This window comes from Sphaeramia orbicularis, chromosome 2 (genome assembly GCF_902148855.1).
Source record: "Sphaeramia orbicularis chromosome 2, fSphaOr1.1, whole genome shotgun sequence".
NCBI classification, from domain to species: Eukaryota; Metazoa; Chordata; class Actinopteri; order Kurtiformes; family Apogonidae; genus Sphaeramia; species Sphaeramia orbicularis.
In genome coordinates this window covers 29,171,759-29,196,952 of record NC_043958.1, presented here as the reverse complement: position 1 = coordinate 29,196,952, position 25,194 = coordinate 29,171,759, and the positions used below count along the sequence as shown (strand labels likewise).

The 25,194-nt window shown below is 37.9% G+C and overlaps 1 protein-coding gene across 3 annotated transcripts in view; it reads left to right on the top strand.

Moving 5' to 3' along the window:
- Positions 1 to 14,585: 14,585 nt before the first annotated feature.
- The window catches only part of LOC115435334 (histone deacetylase 4-like), a 152,368-nt gene continuing 141,759 nt past the window's right edge, over positions 14,586 to 25,194 (top strand). For 2 of the 3 annotated variants that reach the window (XM_030157693.1, XM_030157674.1), the window contains exons 1-2: positions 14,586 to 14,840; positions 17,705 to 18,039. In XM_030157693.1, the coding sequence (XP_030013553.1) occupies positions 18,018 to 18,039 (22 nt within the window). In that variant the 5' untranslated portion in view covers positions 14,586 to 14,840; positions 17,705 to 18,017. The remainder of the gene's footprint in view (positions 14,841 to 17,704; positions 18,040 to 25,194) is intronic. The other variant, XM_030157684.1, reaches the window with a different exon arrangement.

Here is a 25,194-nt window from a genome sequence, read left to right as displayed (position 1 = left end):
TACTTTACAAAAATAATTCATTCACTCATTCATTTTCTGAACCCGCTTTATCCTCACTAGGGTCACAGGAATCACAGGTGTTGTGCCGAATTCTACTCCCTGCCAAAAACTGCATCGTGCAGCAGCTGCCAAAAACAGCTCCCCCTTCGTAAGTCAGCCACAAAGAGGACAAAGTGCACCAAATTCACCCTGTCACACCAGAATAGCTTCAAATGTGAGCTGCTAAAGTAATTTCACTCCTATAGCTTCACGAGCTAATTCTGATGAGGGATGCAGTTTTCGGCAATATCTGATGCCGAATTCTGCTCCCTGCCGAAAACTGCATCCCCAGCCGCAGGTGATGTAGTTTTCGGTGGTATCTGTTTATATTGTTATATATTTTGTGTGTTGTGTACCTAAGATTTAACTTTAGAAAGTTTTATATACCTTATAGTTTGCACATTCTTTAATATTAAACAGATAAAAAAAACATAACTGCAATATCTTACAATATTATTAATTACTTAATTGCTACACAGGTATGATGGTGTTAAGAAGTTGAATAATTCACAGTTATTTTCATACCCTACAGTCAGAAAGGAGGAAAAGTTGTGACAGGATGAACTGTCCTCTTCATGGCTGATTTAAGAAGAGGGGGCAGTTTTCGGCAGGGAGTAGAATTTGGCACAACAGCTGGAGCCTATCCCAGCTACTTATGGGCGAAGGCAGGGTGCACCCTGGCAATGTCGCAAGTTCACAGCATGGCTGACAAATAGAGACAAACAATCACTCTCACATTCACACCTATGGACAGTTTAGATGAACCGATTAACCTATCAGTGCATGTCTTTGGATGGTGGGAGGAAGCCAGAGTACCTGGAGAGAACCCACACAGACATGGGGAGAACATGCAAACTTCACACAGAAAGGTCCCATCCATCGACTGATGGTAGAATCGAACCCAGGACCTTCTTGCTCACTATCATGTCGCCCTATTTGAGGACATCTTCAATATTGTTTCATCCGTGAGTAGTGCTGCTGTAATAGTGCCAAGTGCGGATTAATAAATAACCCTTTCTATTCCATAGGGACTTATGTGTTGTACATTACATGTCTACATGTACAGCTCTTAATTTCTGCTCATTAAAATGATTTGTTTATGGCCTGCATGACAAACTGCATTTATTTTCAGATGCCTTCCTTTGTCCAAACAACTGTAGGATATGAAAATATGAAAGAAGACACCAAAGAAACCATTAATGTTTGGGATTTTTAACTCAAAATGTATAATGTCTTGGCCTAATTCCTGCTGTTACAATATTTTTTGTTATGATTGTAATGTGTTCCTTGGATGCCTCCTCTTCTTTTACAATCTGTCTGACTATTGTCTTTCATTCACTGTTCTCTCTGTGATTCCCACCAAGCCTCGTCTGTAGTGAGCAGTGAATTGAAAGTTCAGACATATGAGTCATCATTGCTCTGCTTCACCACTGATAACTGCAATGGCACAAAACTGTAATTTACATACCTGTTATTACAGCTGCAAAGGTAACACATTGGACTGCAAGATTTACACTTAAAGTAGAAGACACCTTCTTTCCATTGTGGATAATTAATTAGACCCTGCAGTGAAATCCACTGCAAATGTCTTTGAATGAGATACAGAGGCACGGCATGATTCATAAAATCAAGTGGAGGTGTAATTCTCGGCTCTACCAGCTGTAGATGAGTCTGTGGTTTAAGGATAATCATTCAAGGTTTTATGTGGCCCATAGGAACATCCAAATGATGGATCTAAGGATTACCATAACAGTGGATCACACAAAAAAGTAAATCTCTGCTTCTGAAAGGGTAATTATTATATAATGTATGTCTCCATGTATGGCTCTGGTATCCATTCTTTATTTAGCATAGATTTGTCATAACTTTTTACTTTTACTCCCTGCAATATTACAGAAATGGATGTGCTTCCTACTCCCTATCTATCTATCTATCTATCTATCTATCTATCTATCTATCTATCTATCTATCTATCTATCTATCTATCTATCTATCTATCTATCTATCTATCTATCTATCTATCTATCTATCTATCTATCTATCTATCTATCTATCTATCTATCTATCTATCTATCTATCTATCTATCTATCTATCTATCTATCTATCTATCTATCTAAGATGTAGGCATTCAGTGAACATTGAAAGTGGCTTAGAAATGGACTCATGACTTATGTGTGAATATGGACCTGCCAACATGGTTTTACACAAGAAGGTATTGCTGTAAAATACCAAAACTTTGCTTTTGACATTTAATATATTATGTTTCCCTTAATGTGTAAATATACAGCGGAAGCAACCTTTTCTGAGATAGACTAACTGCAGTAAAGCCATGCATGAGCATATGCGGATTTGATAAATCACAGTGTATTTAGGAAAAGCTAACAAGCCATCTCATTGTTTTTCATTGTTTTATGTCATTTTTATCATCTCATATTTTTGTCTTGTGTCATCTTGCTCCATCTTTTATGTAATTTTCATCTTTTGCATCATTTTTGCTTTGTTATATCATTTATATCTCATTGTATCTGTGTTGTGTTGTATCGTTGAGCTAATGAACAAATTCAAAGATTTTAGAAGTAAAGTGGTGAGGCTGGTGGTGTTTCATGGAGAAGTTGCTCTGCTTCACACTCATGTTGCTGTAAAGCAAACAATAAGGTTTCACTTCTCATAAATACCCATTTGTTGACAGCAGCTAAAATTATAGACAAAGATGTTTTGAGAGGCTCTCCGTCCAAAATGGAAGAAAAGTGTAGTTGTTTGTTTCTACTACAGAAGATTAAACAACATTTTTCATTTGTTGTCAGGATGTGTTCTCTGATAAATCCCTGGTGGTTCCAGAGATGCTGGCCCTGACTTTTGACCCCCTTGTGCAAGGGGCAAAAAACACAAACTTCTGAGATCTGGAACAAGAGGAACATATCTGACAATGCACAAACATTTATTCTCATTTGTCAGGCTGTAGTAAACCACAGGAATAACATTAGAAGCAGTGGTAGTCCAGTCCTCTTCCTTAATCTCTCCATCAAAAGTCCCCACCGGAGATCTTTTGTGAACACTTAGCACAGTTTGACTACTTCAGGCTTTTCTTTTTTTGATGGAGTTTTACGTCTCCTGCTATATGCAGTTGGCACAGCTAATTGACTACATGCCCAAATAAGTTTTACTGGCTGCCCAGGCCCTTCGTTTCAAGCCTTCTCTGGAAAAATACAACCACCCCATGATGTGGTGAGATGTGGAAACACCAGGGTGTACGTTATTTAGACATTTTAAATCTGCACTGAGTGAGAGATTTATAAACTCTCCATACAGTTATGAGTAACGCTGGAAGAGGCCATTGAACTTCGACATTGGAAAGTTAGATGACATTAGTTACGTTGCTGGTTGCAGCCGCTTTATTTCACCAGTCTGTTTCTGCAGTTTTTTCTGGCAGCTAGTTCCTATTCACATTAAAGCCTCTGACATTGTCGAGGTAATTTGCAAGTATTAATCGAGGTTTGGATGTTTGCTTTTCAGTGGGTAACAATACCGATCCAAGGGCTGATATTTTCACATATAATTTAATTAGCTGCTTTCATACCAAAACATGGAAACTAGTGACTGTTTTCCTAAGAAAAGCCTTTGAAACAGCAGTCTGTCCATCATGAGACACTCAAAGTCTCCACTGAAACCCAGACTTAAGAAATTCTTTTCAGCTTAGCAGCTCCTTAAGGCAGGGAGGTTAAAAAACGAAATGTTTTCTGAAAATTTGCAGCAAAATAAAACTTTATTGGCCATATCAGAGCTGAATAAAGCTTGAAAGCAGATAAATATCTGCTTACTTCAGGGTATACAAGAAAAACTATGAGATTATGAGCTGATTCTGACCTCAGAAACATGTGATTCAGCCTCATGATCCAGCAGGACATGCTACAAAACATCAGTCAAGAGCTTAGGGGAAGTCTCTTTTACTGATCTTGGTTGCTCAGTTTGTCATTGTTTGTTCTGAAGCTTGTGGAAGGTTTTCTGGCTCTCAATGATCTCCATAAGTCTGTAAAATCAGCAACGCTCTGGTAAAAACAGAATTATAGATTCAACTTGTTGATTCAGGTGAACGTGAAAAAGCACAGGCTCAGAATTGTACTTAAGGTGTAAAAATATGAGAAAAGTTTTTTATATCTTTTATTTAGGTTTTACCTTCTTTCATTTAGTTTCATTGAGTTTTATCTTATTACAGTTTGTTTTGGTTTTTTGCATTTTTTTAATCCTGTTTCTGTGTCATTTAATCTGTTCCATCATTTGTGTTCCATTCATACACTTTTTATATTTTGATCTGAACAAAATCAGCGTGGAAATCAGGTAAATTTGAAATAAGTTATATCTAGTTACATGTTTTCTGTGTTTTTTTACATTGTTTTCATCTCATTGCATTTTTTTTTTTTTTTTACATCTTTTTCCATCATTGTCATAGTTTTGTATGTACCGTTAATGTCTTTGATATTTGTTTTCATGTTTTCTTCTCATTTTGTCCATTATGCTGTTACTTATCTTTTTCGATTGATCTGTTTTGTACTTTCTTATCTTGCATGTTTTATATGTGTTACGTCATTTTCTTCTTATGTCTTTTGCCTCATTTTCATCATGTTAGATCTTTTATATTATTTTGATATTTTTCTCTTCTTACACGCTTCATTTTATTTTGTTTTCATGTCAAATTTTTTTTTCTTTTGCATAGTTTTCTTGTTACAATTGATTGTCTTTTCTTTGTGTTATAGTTGTACACTTTTAGGTTGAAGTCAGTGTTGATGTGAGGCAGTCCAATGATGCAAAATAAAATAATTCATATATCCCCTCAAATGGATTGACACTAAAGCAACAACCCTGTTTTGTATAATCTAAGGTGTACAGACATTTGTGCTGAAAATAATACCTAATTAAGAACAGCACCAAAGTATTGGTACTCACTTACTTTTCATCTCTTTTTGTTGTGTTTGCCTGTTTTCATTTTTTTTAGCCTTTGCGGAAGGTTTTCTCACTCTCCAGCTTGTCTTTTTCATCTGCAGTCCCATTTTTACCTTCTGGAACAACACATTGGGTGGGCTTCTCAATGCCGTCATCAGGACAGTGGAGACCAGGAGCGACCCGTCATAACATTTCTCGGTTTATCACTCCTGCAAGCTGGTTTATGTCTGAAAAGCAGGACACTCTGGGGTGCTGTTACTTTACAGGCACACACGCATGGAAACATACACCCTGCCTGACCAGGACACGGAAGCATATTCATGCATTCATACTGTGTGTGTTGCTGTGCACAGACTTTCACACACACAAAACTGCACACACACATACGCAAACAGTATCAGTAATAAGGCCTGGGAGCTGTTGCTGTGTGAGAGGTAATTACTCCATGCAGCTCACTGAGGCTTTGATGGAAAGTTTTAGACTAACTGGCTCGACTGTGAGAAGCCTTGACTCTGCTTCTTTTTAACAAGAACTCTTTATGGCTCCTTTTGCTTTCTTTTCTCTCTTAAATGCTCCAGTTTAATGGCATCCTGGAAAGATTGAAAGTCTTATTTTTAGATATAGGCAAGTGAATATACAAGGCAAAGCTGAGTTCATATAATACCATTAAAGGTGTTGTTGCAATGTCCCATCACATGCTGTCAGATGCTGTTTAAAAGAGTCTACTTGCTTGCTGGCAAAGCAAAGCTTCTTTATGACGCTGAGGTCTGCCTGCTTTGTCTACACGCTGCGTCTGACTCATGTGGGACTGCGCTGGGTGAGACGACAACTTTCCTTCTCAAACCACTAACAGCCAGTTGTGTGTGTATTGCAAGTGGTCTGGTCCACAGCCTGTGTGTGAAGTGTCTGCTGTGGTAGCAGAACAGTAGCTTGCGCAGGCCTTACACGCTTGCCTGTTGACTTTCTACCCTGATTACTGCTCCTCTTCCAGCCACCAGCCAAAAAACATGTAGTATTTTTGGAACATCATTACTCAGGATCTGCATTTTTAGCCAAAGCCATGTAAGGCACTTTGGTACACATGCTTTTAAAGGCATTATGCTGCAAATAAGAGGACTTATAGTAACCCAAAGTGGATCTAAACCTGAAGTGGCAGTGGCTGATTGTTGCTCCCCTCGATGCAAAATAGTTAAACTAACATAATCAGCGATTTGGCAACCTGAGCGTGATGTTCACTGAATTGCAAATGTGCTGCTCTGGGCAATATAAGCCAATCTAATCCCTGCTTTGACATCACTGCTCTGGACACAAGCTCTCTCTCTCTCACACACACTCACGAGTGTTTTATGCATGTCTGCATCAGCAAAAATCCATAGATAAACAATACAGATGCAGATGTTTAAAAGCAATCTGTGCTTTATAGCAGCATGAATGTCTTTCTGAGAGTGATTAAAGAGAAAGTCAAAGTAATTTCATATTTTTCAGCAGATCAGTGGGTCTAGGTCTCACAGTAAAGCATGTTTCATTGCTTTTTGTTGGTAACGTTGTGCTCTAAAAACTTTTTTCATTTACACCACATGGTCATTTAGCTTTTTTTGTGATATAGATTTTGTTTCTGGTGCAGGTTTTTGCCATTTTATGGCAGCTACAGTTCAGTTGTGGTCTAAAAAGATGAGGTTTTGGTGTGATGTTTAAAAGCAGAAATTGTTTTGCATGTTGATGCAGAGCTAAACATGCATTTTTGTCTTGTATTGACATGCCATTATAAGATTTTTAGTCCTAGTAAAATATTACATGCTTTATTCCCTTTTAATTATTAGATCCATTTTGCATAAGAATATAAATAAATATTCAACATATCCATTCTTAGTGCAGATTCATTGAGGTTAAGTTGTGATTTAATCAAAAGGTGAAATTGTAATGTTTTTAAGAGAGGCATTTTCATATAGATATAAATTATATCACATAATACAAAAATAACCATTTTATGCCTTTATTGACTACATTGTACAAAAAATAACTTTCTAATTCAAGTCAGTTCAATCTTGTGAGATTTTGTGAGTACAATGGATTTGTATTTTCTGTGTCCAAGAGGCAGAAAATTGTCTTTTCATTTTCTTTCAAGTGCAAAGATTTATTTAAATAGCCAAACGAGACATCAAACAACATTCTGTGCAAACAAACACATCAAACACAAACAATAAATCAGGACACAGCAGAAGATGCTAAAACATAAAGGCAGAGCACACACTCCAAACGATATCTTTAGTTTAGCTTTTATTGTAGGTTTGGCTGATTTATTGTAGTCATTGTTCAGTTATGGTTGAAAATGTTCTTTTTATGAGAAGCAGAAATTGTTTTTTTTACGTTTGTGTATAGATAATTAATGATAAATAAATAAATGATTCCATGTAACACTGAAAACAGCATGAACCTTCTGTTAAGGTTATTGCCTGTTCACATCCATTAAAATGAATATATCATCCTGTGTCTAAAAAGGATTATAGCAGGACCTCAGTGACCTGTCAAATACACATTTCATTTTATACTGGTATCTGTGCGTCATTTACAGAGGGAAAACGTCTGCAGCCGCAGCTCGAAGGTTTTAGCCCTAAAGAGCTTACTCAAGCACAACATCAGAGATGCCTCCAAGACCAACTGCCTTACATAACTGATGCTCCGTAACTCCATCCACACAAATTATAATCCTGTGTTGCTATGGACACAGCTGTCCCAGTGGGCCTCCCATCGCACTCCAAAAGAGGAGTGACCTCGATTAATAAATGTAAGTCGTTGCTGATTCAGAAGCGGAAGCTGAATTTAAAAAATTAAAAATGCTCATAACAGTAATAGGAGTAGTGATACTGATAGAGGGTAGGTCAGGGCTCAAACAGGCAATCAGCTACCTTACTGATGTGCCCTTAGGCAAGATGACATGCTGCTGGCAGCTCTGAGACGCCAACTCTAACCTCTGGCCTCCCTGTGGAGAAGCACAGTGAGGGGAGTTTTTGCCGTCAGACAGGCCAAAAATAGTACTTTTATAGTAACAGAACGGTACAATACAGTACAATTGGAAGAGATTATTTCTATTTTGCATGATTTTATGACATTTTAACATTAAGACTGATTTTACCTCAACATAAACTCACAGAAAAGACAATCTATTGTTTAATGTGTTATTTGCATCAGATGACACACATAGCAAATCAAAAATAATGTGAATGATAAAACATGTTGTTAAAGATGAAATGAAACAAAACAAGTCAGAAACTGTTTAAAAGATGCAAAAGATGTAAAAGATGAAACAGCATAGACGGAAATGATGTAAAAGATGAAGCACACAAGATGCAAAAGATACTAAAAAATGAAAATGAAAAAAAAAAAAAACTAAAAATGAAATATGAAAAGGATGTAAATGACAAAATGGGACAAAACACGCTGAGCTACATTTTACTATTATAGGTTCAGTACATTTCATTTCAGAACATTTACTTTTCCACTTTTACTGCTGTATACACGTTGAAACAGCACAAACACTTGTATCATATACTTTTTAATACATGTATTGGTACACCAACGGGAATAAAAAAAAAAAAGTGTCCCTGACCATAGTTTTCTGAAAACCTAGGTTTGATGTTACAGTACATTTCCACATCTGATTTTTTTTTTTTTTTTAAAACATGCACAGATTGTAGATTTTCATATGAAATTGAAAAAAGTGAAACAAGTACACTGACAAATTTCACTCTTTGGTTTAAAGCTGAAAAAGTTGGTGACACATGCAGGTAAGAGTGAGGTCCTAATGTAGCCCTATGCATGAATGTAATCACAAAATGTAATCACAAAATAGCACTGGTTTAACAATAACAAAGGGATTACAATTGAAATCAGCACAATCATAAATGAGAGTGGAACAGGGTAGTAGTTCTTTCCCTTTTCATTTGGTTAAATGAAAATCTTACCGTCATCACACTTACTTAAAAAGAAAAAAACTCCTTTCACATACAGGTCAAGGTACTTCAGAAAACTAAGGTAAAACAGCTGCATTGTAAACCATGACAATAAAGAAGAGAAATTTGACTTCACCTTAAAAAACTCTTTTAGCAGAGTCAAATGAAATGACCTGATATGCAGTTTTCAATTAAAAAAAAAAAAAAGAAAGAAAGAAAAGAAAAGAAAAGAAAAGAAAAGAAAAGAAAAGAAAAGAAAAGAAAAGAAAAGAAAAGAAAAGGAAAAAGTGAAATACAGTTTCAATGATCACTCCCTTCTGTGGAGCATTGAAAAAATAATAAAAAGGATAAAGACACCAAATACAGCACTTATTTTTACCTACAACAGGCCATTAATTACCTCTGTGTTCACTTTCAACTTGTTTCACGCAGTATTTTCAATAATTAAATACAAAATCAAGCCTAATTAGGATGGATTGAGACTGGTCTTTTTAATGCTCCCAGTCTTGTCTCAAAATTAACTGTACTTTAGGACAGTCTCGTTTCAGTCTCGGACAAGATGGACTCAAAATTTTATTTCCAGATATGGCCATAGGAGTTGTAATTTTGACATTTGCACACAGCTGCATCAAATACACATGCATATTATTTTACTCATTGTAACTCTACTGCCTGTGGGGTTTGTAGTGCTTTAGTCAAGACCACTTAGACTTAGTCCAAGTCATGACCGAGACCAGAGTGTAATGAGACCAGATCAAGACCAGACTAGAAACACAGTGAGGGCATTATGGGGAACACGTTTACCCGGTATTACATATTATGGTAAGATATGACCAAGCCAGTTCATTTTCTATGATTACACTGAAATAGCATCATCATCTAAAGTTGTTAGACATGTGTGTGTTTCGCTTTCAGGTTTTCAGTGTGTAACCAAATTATTCTACACCTAAAAGAAATGTCTGAAGATCAAAAGTACTGGGAAATGTTGAAATCACGCATTTCAGCGTTATCAGGGAGATGGGCTAGAATGTCATAATATCATTTTATATTGCAATAAATATCATTGTAATAAGCGTTCTTACTTCATCTTCAGGGTTAATTTTGCTGAAGTTGTCATCTACACTCACAAAATTATCAATATGCTACTCAGTATTGATCATTATAATTGTTTTGAATATTTTACCTTTAAATTTCATGTATTTTTTTTGGTTCTGGGAGCTGACAAATTTCACTCTTTGGTTTAAAGCTGAAAAAGTTGGTGATACATGCAGGTCATTTTACTCAGTTAGGAACCTTCCAAAGCAAAAAGGAGAATTTGATAACAGCCTTGGTTTTAATACACTCTGTTATGGATCATAACTCAGTGTAATTCTTGGTCTTGAATACAATACAAGCCCTAGATCTAAATAGTCTGACATTGTAGGACCTACTGTCTTGGTGATAGAGCACCTGCAAGAACTGAAGCATGTTTCTTTGTCTCGTCAACTTCAGCAAGGGTGTCAGAGCCTGAAGAGGAAGCAGACTCAGATATTCAACCTGCACTAGTGAATAATAACCTTGTCTTTGCATGCAGATGTAGCCCATATAGAAACTGGTTAGCATATTATAGTAATCAAGTCAGCTAAACCAGGCAGTGGTTTTTGCAGCTTTGCGGGTGGGAGGCTGCTGAGAAGCAAAATCAAATATAAAGTAATGGAAATAAAAGCATATTGGATTAGAGCAGGCAGCGGGGAAGGCGTTTCATGTTGCAATGAGTGAGAATTGGATAAAAACATTTGTTTCATTTTGCCGTCTCTGGTTATGAGAAGTGTTGGAAAAATGGGAGGAAGGTTGATGATATTTCAGCATATCTCACGTTCCTCTTAGTGGTAACGACTACATAAATGCATGAGTAAGATGATAAAGCTTTCAGTTACTCTGTCAAATTGTATTAATGTCGAATAATACGCATAAAGGTTTTTCATTTGGGTTAATGGCTTTGATTTTGCTCTGACTTTGCATCATCATCCATTTGATTAAATCTACAAACTACAGATAAAGCTTATCTGTTTCTGAGAAACATTTATAGCAACACAGTAGAACAATTTGTCTGGATAATGGAGAAAAAATACATGACATAAAATCAAGGCATATGTCAGCAGTGGATTAATACTCATGTGATCAATGTTCATCTTCGGTTTATTGGACTATAAACAGCATATACACACATCCAACAGTGAAATAAAGCAGATTAACATACCATTGAATCTACTAAAGGACTATTAAAATCATTAGAATTCTAGACAGATATGTAGGTTAGATGTAATTCCGTGTATATTACAGAAATAGACTTATAATGTATGTGCAATGGAGAGATAAATACCCTAAAGTAGCATCATACGCTGCTGTAAACTATTAACTAGAATAAACACAGCACAAAGATTAGTGTTAGCACATTACAGGGTTGTGAAAAATACTGGATTTTCATAAAATGTTACTGCAAAACTCACAAATGACCAACCAGATGACTACACGATTAATGTAGGAATATTTTAATGCGATTTAATGATTAAATACAACAAATTAGTAGAACACACATATAAACTCACATTGCATGAATATTAAATATTAATTGAATATTAAATACAATATAAATATTATAGAATCAAAACAAAACATGAAAAGTTGATTCTTTATATGTATTTTATACATTATAATGCATTACTGTGAATAAGTTAAACGACTGTATATACTTACAAAGTAGTTTACATGAGTTCTAGCTTAAACATGAACAGGAACAAATGTTATATACCTCTTAATTCAAAAGTAAAATAATAAAAAACATCATGTTTATTGGAAAAACGTAATGAATCTTTCCTATGTATAATAAGTAATAATAATTAAATAAAATCTACACCCATGGGCCTACAGTATTAATACAATATGCATAATGTAGCCTATTAACTACCATTATTTACTACTTTATACAACATATATATGAATGCAGAGGTAATATGAGCATATATGAGCAATATTTATTGTCCAATGGTTACTTTTTAGCTTTCATACTTTAACTACATTTTCTTGATGATATTTATTCATTTCACTCAGGTAACATTTTCAAAGAGTACTTTCACTTGTCGAGGAGTATTTTAACAATAGTAACAGTACTTACTTCAGGTACCACTTACCTGATCTGTATAATAATAAAGAAATATCTGATGCCAAGAAGTGCATCAAGTTCAAGATTAAGAATTAAAGTTAAATATGTACAGTATATTTAGGTTTACTACTAAAAAAAAAAAAATCAATAAAAAAATCAAATGTTTTTTTAATATATTTTCATAGTTTTACTCAAGTAAAGTTTCAAACAATTACTTATACTTGTAGTGTATTTTCGGAGAGTGGTATTAGTACTTTTAATTAACTAAAGGATTTCACTGCTTCTTTGATCTCCATTAGAGTCAAATACATAGAGTACAGCTACTTACTATTAGGTATATTTTACAAGTACGGGATGTACCTGATATAACAGCTGGATCCAAGCTAATACAGTAGTCTAATCTGTAACCCATGGTCTTTAAGGTCTGACATGTGTTCAGAGGTGCTTTTCTGCATTACACAGTGGTAACCAGTGGTTATTTGAGTTACTGTTTCCTTTATATCAGCTCGAACGAGTCTGGCTATTCTCCTCTGACCTCTGGCACCCAACTAGCCATATTTTGTCTTTTTTACACGGTTCTCTCTAAACCCTCAAGAAGACAGTGGTGAAAATCCCACTAGTTCAGCAGTTTCTGAAGTACACAGACCAGTTTTGGTACCAAAAACAATGACAAGTTCAAAGTAACTTAAATCATCTTTTCTTATCTCTTCTGATGCTCAGTTTTAACTTCAGCAGATAGTCCTGACTGTGTCTACATGCCTAACTGCATTAAGTCGGTGCCATGTGATTGGCCTATTAGATATTTGAGTTGCGGTGCAGTTAAAGAGGTGTACCTAATAAAGTGGCCGGACACTTTAACAGTGATCTAATGTTACTAGAAAATCAAATATGACCAACCAGATGACTGAATATGAGGAATATAGAGATATTTTAACATATTTTAGTGATAAAATCCAGCAAATTAGTATAACATGCTTAAAAACTCACATAGGATCAGCATAGAAATACTGCATGTTTGTAAAAATGTAAAAATACTGTCCAGAAACTAGGTTAATGATATTCATAACTCATTTGTTAATCAGAGCATGTTGTCCATGACTGTTACAAGGCAATTATAGTCATTAAAAAATTACATTGTATTTTTGATATTAAAATATCTAATACAAACAATTGCATTTAAGATTAACCCTCAAATACATAAACAGCCACCTGTGACCAAAAGCATCAGCTGATCTATAAAGGTTAATAGCTTTTGAAGCATTGATCCTATAAAATACATGTAAAGAATTCAGGTAAAACATAGTTTCTCAGCTTTTCAGCGTCATGAGATATGAACTGTTTGGACATTCAGAGGCTCGGTAGTGAACATGGAAACACTGTCATCTTCTGCAACTTTGACTCACAAGTAAAACCCATGGAGTTTGACAAATGACCATAGTTGTAGACACTTATTTTTATGTTTAATAAATGATATATTTTCCTGAAAAAAAATCACTTGTTTTCCCTTTCCTTGGCTTTGATATAATAACCTATGATTTAATCACAAGTTTTGTGAAAATCTCCATGATCTGTAAATCAAACATGGCAAAATGACAAATACAGAGGAAAATATTATAATGAATGGTGATAAATCACTTATGGAAGGTTAAATGTAGAGACAAATTACTTTGGAAGGTTAAGTCTATGAGGGTTAAGACATTTTAACTGTGTAGCAATTTTCCTACAATTCTAAAGGAGTCACATTTGATTAACACAACACAATTACACTTTTATACAGTACTTTCTTCTGTTAATACTTACATAATTTTATTTGGACTTGCGCTGGTCTACAATTTTTTTTTTTTTTTTTTTAGAAACTATGTCTTTCAGAGACTAAATGGGCTAAATCTTGCAAGTTTTAATAAGCTCAAATGGAAAACAAATGACAAAATTGCTGGTTAACTGATATTTTCAGTGTATATGATCAAGTGCTAGTACGCATGTACATTGGTTGATGTACATTTTTATGTAATAGATTTGTCTTCCACTGGAAAGAACCTGAAAACAGAATGTATTGTTAAGTGGATCTAGCAGCTCTGAGAGAATCCTTAACTTTTAAGTATCAAATGTGCTTTCATTAATTCACAGAATTTCACATTTTGATTCAAGACTGTATCTTGGAAACTCCAGCCAACCAGCAATGACTCAAACTTGATAAAGTTTCACTACTTTTATTTTGGAGGCATTCTACTTGCAGACCAGTGTAATGACAGTTATACATTAGCTTTGTATTGAAAATTGGTTAATCTTTTATTATAATCCTGAAGTGGTTCGATTTTACTTGGTTTCAAAGGAATAATTACATTGCATTTAAGTAATAATACTTTTACTAATGTATGAGTACTTTGACTTCCACAGTGTTTCCACTTCATTACAGTCTTGTCCGTGTGATAGGAATATTGTGTTGACTCGATAGGACACGCCCAACGACTTCTTCCTTATTAATGACACAGGCAGAGTAATCACAGCCTTCCATGCAGAGCTCCACAGACCAGATCCACATCTCGGATCTGCTCTGTAGTAGATCATCACAGTTTCATCAGGCAAACCCCGCCTATGGTAAATGCAGGGGCGCTCCATGTGACGCTGGGGCTGTAACAAAAATCCAGTATGGCGGAATCTGTCAGGAGATGAATTTTTCGTGAGTAAAAGCCCAGACTGTAACATGGGAGAGGACTAGAGGCGGTGTGGACACATGTTGGGACGTCTGACCTCCTCCTGGCCCGTGTAGGTGAGCTGTGTGGGTGTTTGTGTCCACTCTGGACGAATGTGGAGCCGAGCAGCTCCGCTTTGATGTTGATATTCAGGCAGGGATGCGATGCACAGACAGGGTTCATCAAAACAATGTCCGGCTGAAGTTTCCACTCCGCTCCGCTTCGGCTTCAGCTTCCCGTCTGCTTTTTTCTCCGCTGCTTTTGAGCCAGAACCCTGTCTACTCCCGGTAACAACGACTTTACATCTCAAAACCATTTAGCTGACAAATTCCGTGGTGTTTATTGCACTGTAGCGGGCGGGAAGTGTGTAGGCAATAGGGAGGGGGGAACGGACAGCCGATGTTTATTATGCCGATTGTTGCTGTGCTATTTTTAGTCCATGGCCGAGCCTTAGGCTTTAATGCAACATACACAGTCCCAACACGTCTCTGCGGGTGTATCCCCGTGTTATTGGCGAGAAAAGGGCTTAAAATGAAGGTACAGGCCTGCGTTTGTGAGTGTGTTTGAGTCTGTGTGAATGGTTCGGGATGGGCGGTGGTAAGTCTGCATGCGTCAATGTTTTTTTGTGAATGGGGGCGAACGGGTTCTTGAAGCTGTTAAAGCAACATCTAAGCAGCACACAGTACGGCTGTTTTGAGGTGACTTTAAGCAAGCGAGCGGGTGTATTGCAGGAAATATTAGTCAGAAACTGTGAATTTTGTCGGTGGGGATGTTTGGGAGTCCGAGTGCAGGCAGGGTTTGGCTAACTGCACCCACCTTTTTGTGACAGGCATTTGTAGCTCTTAATGTTTTGATTGATTCCAACTTGTGTAATTATTGGCTGCTAACTGATGCCTCCATGGAAATATGTCTGGTTAAGCTTAAGATTTTAGAGTTATTTTTCTCCATAAAAGTGTAAGTCTGTGTTTTTATTATTTCTTCACTTTAGGCTCCAGGGCTTGTCTCCCTAGATCTGTCACCCTGCATCAAGCAAGCTCTTTTAGGGACAATGGCTCTGCACACACACATGATTCCCCCTCCCGAGACAGATGAGATACCCTGGGAGAACAGTGTTGCATGAAGCCCCCCTGGAGTGGCAGCTACTCCCTGTGACACACACATTTGCCCCCCTCCACCCTTTTGCTTCTCCATCACAAAGCACAAGTGTGTGTGTGTGTGTGTGTGTGTGTGTGTGTGTGTGCACTGTGCAGTGACCGACTTTTTTTGGGGCAATTTGTCCCGCGGCTTCACTGTCTGGCCCTCTCGTCTTGAGACCCCTGCCTCCTCCCTCCCCTTACACACAATCCATCCTGCTTTGGAGGACCTCTGCCAATACACACACAAGGGCGTGAACATGCATGCTACCCCCACGTCAGTGCTCCCACCCACCTCGCCCTCGGGCAGTTTTACCCCTTCTATTTGTGGTGGTAAAGTCGAATTGATGCTCTGGGCTCAAAGCCGTGATTACATCTGACACTTGTGCTTCAGGCTTGAGGAATTTAGGCTACTGTCCTAAAACAAAGAAAAGAGCAATCGCCTGTTTGCAGAAACAAACAAAATGGGCAAGCATTTATTTCCAGAAGAAACAAAAAGGACAAGCATTTGTTTTTAAAAACAACAAAAACCTAATTTATTCCCACCAGAAATAAGACCGCTTTCTTTTTCTGCTTTGTAAAATTCATGTTCTAGCAACTAAAGGATCTTCAACCCATTTCCAAAGCAGTAAAAGTAATACATCTTACTTTTTCCATATTTAATAAACTTGGAGTCGACGACAAGCAATTGCCTGATTGGATTACAACTTTGTGTAATATAAGCACAAGGCTGAACTTATAAGGTCATTTGGAGTTTTCAGTGGAGGTCTGATATTTTTTGTAAAAAAAAAAAAAAAAAAAAAATCTCTTTTAATTTCAAACAGGATCCCGTTACTTGACAGATAAAAACTATAAAATATATGCCTCAAAGTGACAAGAAAAAACATTTAAATATGTCTTGAGTGACAAAACCCAAAATGTGTTTTTTTTTCTGATTGTCAAACTAATTTAAAGTTGTTGCTAAAGCTTTATTAAATGGAAAAGTGGGTTATTATTAAGCGAGCAAGCAAAATTATTTTCCCTAGGTTTTTGTTGCGCTTAGGTGGTGTGGTTGTAGTTTGGGGATTGTGGGTAAATTTGATGTTATTTGACAAAAAACTGCATTCATTTTCACATATTTTTAGACTTAATTTTGTGGTAGACATAGACTCATGGCTGAGTGTTTCACAAGTCCTCTTGAGAGAAAATGTTGCATTTTTCAAGAAAAAAAGATAATTTTACATATTTAAGGTAATTTTTGTTACCATAACTACCATCTGTACAAAATTCTGGAAAGGCCACAACTGAAAATAAATAAGTGACAAAAAGCTTCAATATAGGGAAGTAACTGCAACTAGATTTGAGAAAAGTCATTAAGTTTTTATGCCTGCCACAATTAATCTACATTAGTTTGGCTTACATGGGGTTTAAACTGGCACCAAAGCCTTGTAATAAGAGGGAACATCTTGAAAACTTTATTTATGAAGTACATTTCATTCCAGGTGGAAGCACAAGTACATGTGCCACATTTAGTGTGAGGTACAAGTTATAGCCACAGAAGTGAATTAAAACTATTAATAAGATAAAATCAGGAACAGCAACTGACCATTAAAATGAATAAGAAATGAAAGCCAAAGCCATTCAAACAATATGTAGGACAAACAGTAGAGCAATAAAAGACAATAAAACTCAAAAGCTGAAACTAATAAGAGAAGTAGAATTAAAATCAAAATAAAAATGATGTTATGGCGGAGCTTCTAGATCAGATAAATGCAATGTGTTGAACTCACTGAGCAGAAGTGGTGACAATGTCTTTTTCTCTCTGACAGGTTGGTTCTGGTGTAGACAGCTCTGATTGGTGAAGCCAAATCTAAAGGCTCATGGGGATTGACTGCTGTCACTGGACGTCTGCTTCCTGTTTCCAGCCCTGAGGTATTCTTGAGGGACCATCCCAAGCCGTGTGTTGGACAGTTACACAAACACACAGACACACACTGACGACGGGTTAACAGCCTCCTGATTGCCACTCTGTAAATCACATCTACACTAAAACACAAACGCACACTTCCTGCTCAGAGATACACTGAGCCCTGTGTTTGCCTGCTGTTCTTTGAGGACACCCACCTGACTGACCCGTCAGCCATGACGTCACACAGCCACCAAGGTAAGACCTTTGTCTCTAGCACAGTAAATTAGAAATTTGGCTACATTTTCTTTTTGTTTCAAGACATGTTTAGGTTGGCCACATTTATACAGTCCTCTGGCATTTTGGGATCCTGAAAACAGAGTTTTATGGAAACGCTGTTGAATAGGATGCTGTGATATGACGACATATATCATGTGAGAATTGAAAACTGTCTCGATTGTTTCTATTTGGTGTGTTTTGGGATTCTCTGATGTGACAACACTGATTTTTGATTTACCAATTTTGTCGATATCCAGTGCCGATGATGTTTTTTTTTTTTTTGTTAGTTTGTTTTGTTGTTTTTTACTGCCCCTTTTATGCCATGGAAACAAAGCAATCTTCATATAAAAAAATAATGAATGTGTTTTACAGTCTCTCAGCCCTTTGTCTCATCTTTAAATGAGCACAAGCTTAAACACACAAATTTATGAAATAACCTTGTAATATAATGCAACAGAAATTTGAGGTTGACCTACTGTGGGTTTATAAAGGCCAATGCATTGAACCAGAAAATAAACAACAGACAATGAATCAGCACATGCCTTTTCCACCCTCTAGAAACTAGAATTGAATGTCTGAACATCATATACAGAGTAATTAATTGATAAATGTGGAACTGAACATCAAACTACCTGCAATAAAAAAATCTATGTACTATTGGTGCTAGTTAATCAATTGAACCTGATTAATTGGTCTACGTCAAGGTGAAAGAACATCTTATTTTGACGAGGCTGATATTAACAGATGCCAGTGTTGGCTGATACATCTGTGCAGCATGAACAGTATGATAAATTACAGTTTTTTTGTGCAATAGTTTTGGTAATTTATACATTCTCTCACTCAGCTTTCATCTGGGATATTTCCATCCATTGTCACTTTCCATTTGGATGAAAATGATGAATTGTAATAGAGCATTGTATAGTTATTTTTAACAACTTAAACAAATCGCTTTAGTGCGATATATATTATCATGATAGACTATTTGCCAAGTTTCAAGGATCAATAGAGGTAAAGATGGCAAAGCACACATCAGTATTTGTTGCCCATTGGGTCTTATCAGTCCCTCCCTGATGCTTACTGCAAGAAAACAAGGCGTTGCCGTTGACTACCGTCTGTAAATCCAGGATGTATGCCAAATTGCAAGCCTTTTTGTCTTACTTGTCTCTAGTAGCATCTGTTGGTCATTTAAGTTCTGCATTTTATCATAAGAGTAGTCATTCCATTCTGTCAATTTCCGTGTTTAGCAGCACTATCAGTCCACTGGTCATGTGAAACACATTTCAGTTATATTAAAATGGATGGAAATTATTTTTAAGCATTGCTAAATAGCTTGTGTGGTCTTGGAAACCCTCTTTTCCACTTCTAGGTTCTATGTGGTTCAGTGACATTTTCCAGCTAGAGAGTCAAATTCACTCTTAAAGGATCAATAGATTAATTCTTTATAAGGCATATTTTGCCATACTTTCAGGATTTGCCTGTAATTCCAACAGATCATGTTAATCGTGGATATGCACACATTTATCACTACTTTTGTGGTCAGTTAGGGTTACTGTTTTTCTTCGTCACCTTTTTTTGACAATGTAATTTTTCTCATTGTTGATTTTGGTGTTCACTATATTAAAATTAAAAATTTGTAAATTGTTGGGAAAACATACAAAATACTTGTGTGGAAGTGAAAAGGGAAAATGTATTAGTGTGGATGTAGCCTTGTTTGTCAATCTACGTGAATTTTATTCAGGTATTTTTTTATTACAACTACATTACAGTTTCTTTGCAGTTGTTGCATTTAGACATCTGTTTTGTGAGAATTTGTTGATTCTAAAATGTACTGTATTTCTCGAAAAGGCAGAGCCGGTTATTGTTTCATCAGTTTGTTTCAGTCAAGGAGTTTTGTGTCCTCACTTTGGGGGGATAATACTTGAAAAGTTGAAAATAATAAACAATAAAATAAAATAAAATAATATAAAAACTGCAAGTGTCCTCAGAGAACACAGACATCCACAAAGACAGTCAGCTCTTTCTTGTTCCACAGTATTATCAAATAATGACCTTTATTTTCATCCTTTTTGTGAGTTGTTGCTACTGGCTAGTTTAACTGACTTTTGTAAGAAAACAAATTTCTTCTGATTTGTCAGTTGCTGCTAGCTGGTGGATAGTTTACCATTCTGAGTTGGACCCAGTCCCAATTCACCCCTTAGCCCTCCCCTTTAAGGCACCCAAAGAGTCGGGAATACTTAAGTCCGCGGATGTCCGGGTGTACTCGAGGCGGACTTAATGTGGACCCAAAGCGGATGTCTGCTGGACACGTCTGCGCAAAGCTCAATTTTTATGACCGCGCACTCTCCACATATGTGTACTAGGTGTCACACAATAGACTGCTCGGCAGGAAGTCTTCAAATGGACCTGTTTTAAATGTGACACCGAACTGATACAACTTTATTGGTACGCTCAACTATGAGATCTCAAACGTCCGTGGACGGGCTTCTCTTACGCCTGTGCTGTGTGCGTCAACCTGACTTGCCGTGGCTCTAGCATTATTGGTTTAGTGCGGTGCTACTTAATTATGATTGGCTGTTCTTATGTTTGTCAAAACATAGACGAATGAATTCTGTTGAAAATGTATTGAGCATGTCTTATATTTCTATGGAGGAAAAGTTATATCACGATATATATTGTTATTTTTTTTTATCGCCCGGCCCTAGTTTCAACCCCTGCCCCATTGCAACTCCATTTCAAGGGGTAGGAGTAAGGGAGAGGGCCAAGGGGTGAATTGGGATTGGGCCCAGGTCTTTAATGTTAAAAAAATAAAGTGAAAACAATTCCAGGCATCTACCGTTTATATGGATCTGCTCTAAATTGTAATACCCAGACCCCTCCACCAAGTTTCATTGGAATTCATGTGGTAGTTTTTGTGTAATCCTGCTGAAAGTCAAAGTGTCAGAGGTAAAATTGTGCACTGTTGATGTTTCATGGTGATCATAAGCATGACTTCACTCTTTTGTGGTCTAGTTTTGAGTAGCATTAAATTTTGCAGTGTCCTTCTCTATAAACGCCACTTCTCCTCCATAGAAACAGTTATCTGTCACAAACCACTGAAGCGCTTTGGGAAGCCTCAACAAAATTTGTATCTGTCATTTTTAGAGTAATGAGAATTTAGCTCTTCAATACAGTCACATTACGAGAAATCGCCCCATTGCTACATCTGCCATATTGATATATGTGAACATTTTGATTATGAATATAGACAGATCTCAGCTTGCTAAAATGCAATAAAGCACTTTAATCTCGTCTTTTGACTGTTAATTGGCCTGATTCAATATGAATGAGCTCCAGGAGGTGGGAGGAAGAGTCTGCATTGGGGGCTCATTAACAGACTGTACTTTCCACTTTGACACCTAATCAAGCTCAGTATCGAAGCTCTGGCTTATGTTTTAGTGAACTGATGAATTATTTGGTAAGCAGCTGGCAGATGAAAAGGTTAGATTCCTGTTCTTGTCGGTGTGGTACCTGACAGTGTTGACTGTGTTTACTTTGTACACCTGGGAGTGTGTGCACTATAAATACCACAGCTGAGGTAACCACAGAGCCCTGGGGGGATAGGAGTGAGCTGCAGCCTCAGCCGGCGGCCTCAGCCCTCCACCATCTTCATCACTGACAGATATGAACACACAGCACAAGGTTGCAGGAGTATTTAGTGCTGCTGTGCACATGTGTGTGCTCTTTACGTCACCTACATAGAGGTGCAAAAAGTAGACACATCCTTTACTGTAGTAGAAGTGCAGATAGGTGTGTAAAAATGAACAAATACTGATTGAATTAAAGGGAAAAAATCCAGGTCAAATGTTTTTGTGTAATGTAAACTAAACATCAAGTCATATTTATATACTGGTAAAAGATTAACACTTCTACAGTGACCAATCTTGGGAAACAATATTTTTAGTAATCGATAAATTGCTGAAGCATTGTTTGAGCCATCTGCCAAAGTCTGACTCCAGCCTCCCAAATATAAGTATTTTCTGGTTTCTTTTCTCATCTTTAAAACTAATAATAATGATAATAATAATAATAATAATAATAATAATAATAATAATAATAATAATAATAATAATAATTATTATTATTATTATTATTATTATTATTATTATTATAATTATAATACATTTTATTTATAAGTGCCTTTCAAGACACCCAAGGACACTGTACAACAAGATAAAACAAACAATCCATAAAATACAAAGAAATAAACAGATTAAAAAAAAAAAAAAAATTACTATATATAGACATCAAGATGTAAAATGGAGAGTAGAGCTTATGGGGGGTAGGCTATTCTGAAAAGGTGAGTTTTGAGTCTGGATTTGAATGTGGGGAGAGAATCACAGTTACAGATGGATGGTGGGAGGGCGTTCCAGAGCTGAGGAGCAGAGCGGCTGAAGGCTTGGTCTCCCATGGTGCTGAGGCAGACAGGGGGCACAGTGAGGTGGATAGAGGAGGAGGACCTGAGGGAACGGACTGGAGTGGTGACATGGAGGAGGTCTGACAGGTACTGAGGAGCGAGATTGTGGATGGATTTAAATGTGTACAGGAAGAGTTTGAATTCAATTCTCTGCTTAATTGGAAGCCAGTGTAGTTCCTGGAGGATGGGGGTGATGTGGTGGTAGGAGGGGGTTTTGGTGATGATGCAGGCGGCAGAGTTATGGACCAGTTGCAGCTTATGGAGGGACTTTTGGGGGAGACTGAATAGGAGGGAGTTACAGTAGTTGAGGCGGGAGGTTACGAGACTGTGTACAAGAATAGAGGTGGTATGGGGGGTGAGGGAGGGGCGGAGACAGTTGATGTTGCGCAGGTAGAAATATGCAGACCGGGTGACGTTATTGATGTGGGATTTGAAAGACAGTAGGCCATCGAGGATGACACCCAGACTCTTAACCTGAGGGGAGGGGGAGACTGAGGAGTGGACAATAGTGAGGGAAAAGGTGTTGGTTTTTGGAAAGAGGGGATTTTGGGCCAATGAGGAGCATTTCTGTTTTGTCACTATTGAGTTTTAAGAAGTTGGATGTGAACCAGGATTTAATTTCAGAGAGGCAGGAGGTGAGGGAGGAGGGCAGGAGTGTGGAGAAAGGTTTGGTGGTGAGGTAGAGCTGGGTGTCATCTGCGAAGCAGTGGAATTGGATGTTAAATTTTCTGAAGATATTGCCGAGGGGGAGGAGGTAGATGATGAAAAGAAGGGGCCCCAGGACGGAGCCCTGGGGCATACTTGAGGTAACTGGGGAGGGATCTGACCTGAAAGATTTGAGCTGAACGAACTGAGTGTGGCCTGACAGATAAGAATGAAACCAGCGGAGGGGCGTATGGGTGATGCCAATAGATGAGTCTACTGAGGAGGATGGGGTGTGAGATGGTGTCGAAGGCTGCACTCAAATTGAGAAGAATCAGGATGGATAATGAACCGGAGTCAGCTGCAAGGAGGAGATCATTAGCAATTTTTAGTAGGGTTGTTTCTGTACTGTGGTGTGGGCGGAAACCGGACTGGAAGGGCTCATAGAGACTATTGGTCATTAAGTGTGTGTGGAGTTGAATGGCGACTATTTTTTCAACAATTTTGGAAATGAAGGGCAGGTTGGATATGGGATGGAGGTTATTGAAATTGTTGGGGTCTAGACCAGGTTTTTTGAGGATGGGGGTGACGGCTGCAGTTTTGAATTGTGGAGGAACAATTCCAGTGGTCAGGGAAGAGTGAGTGATGGCAGATATGAGGGGAAGGAGAGAGGGAAGGCAGGATTTGACCAGAGGTGTGGGGAGTGGATCAAGGTGACAGGTGGAGGGCTTGGAGTTTTTGATAAGGTTGGCGATTACAGAGGTGTCAGGGAGTTGGAAACTGGAAAAAGACTGTTGGAGTGTGAGTGGTTCAGGCGGAGAGGCAGGCGGTGAGTTTGGACAGAGGTGCTGGTGGATGTTGTGGATTTTGTCATTAAAGAACTGCAGTAGAGACTGGCAGGTGCTTGATGAATACATGTGGGGGAGCAGGGAGTCAGGTGGCTGGAGAGTTTTATTGAGTAGGGTGAACAGTGTTTTGGTGTTTCCTTCTGCAGAGATGATTAGGCCAGAATAATAGTTAGATTTGGTTATAGTGATTGAGTCCTTATAGTGCTGTGAATGTGTTTTAAGCATGTCCATGTGGATAGTGAGACCAGTTTTTTTGAAGAGTCGCTCAAGCTGTCGATCTTTTACCTTCATTTGACGGAGTTCGGGGGTGTACCAGGGGGCAGTTGAAGAGAAGGAAACAGACTGTGTTTTCAGTGGGGCAAGAGAATTGAGGATGTGGGTTAGATTGTTATTGTATAATGCAGCAAGTTCATCAGGAGTTGAGGGGGAGTCCGGGAGTAGACTGTTGTTAATGTTGGAGGAGAGTGTGTGTAGACTGATGTCCTTAATATTTCGAAATGAGATGAGACTTGAGAGCGGTGAGGCAGAGTGTGATGTTGAAGGAGAGGAGGAAGTGGTCGGAGATGTGAACTTAATCTGCTGAACAGTTGGAGGGGGTGAGACCTGAACAGCAGGCTAGATCCAGGGTATGTCCTTTTTTGTGTGTTGGATTGTCAATGACTTGATAGAATCCAAAACTGTCCAAACAGGAAGAGAGGCCTTTCGAGAGGGGTAAGTTTCTATTGTCCATGTGGATTTTGAAGTCCCCCAGCAGTATTATATTGGGTGAAAGTGCAGATAAGTGGGTAAGTAAGGTGTTAAAATCATTTAAAAAGTCACTGTGGTACTTGAGAGGGCGATAAACAGTTGCAACTATTGATGGAGTGGGGCCAGGGAGCATAAACACAGTGCATTCAAAGGAGCTGAAGGCAGGCACAGACACAGGTAGGACCTTCCACTTCTCGCGGTGAATTATTGTGAGACCTCCACCCTGACCGTTGCCACGGGGACAGCAGATGTAAACATAGCTGGGAGGAGCGGATTCGTTTAGTTGAGAGAAATCATTGGGCTATTGCCAAGTTTTTTGGGTGGTGGTGCAGCACTGGAGGTGGAGGCATTAGCAGTTGATGGCGGAGCCAGAGGAGCTCAGCGGCAGTGTACTGTCGGAGACCCGACACAGGATGATGAAATGTCCACAGCAACAGCCAGACG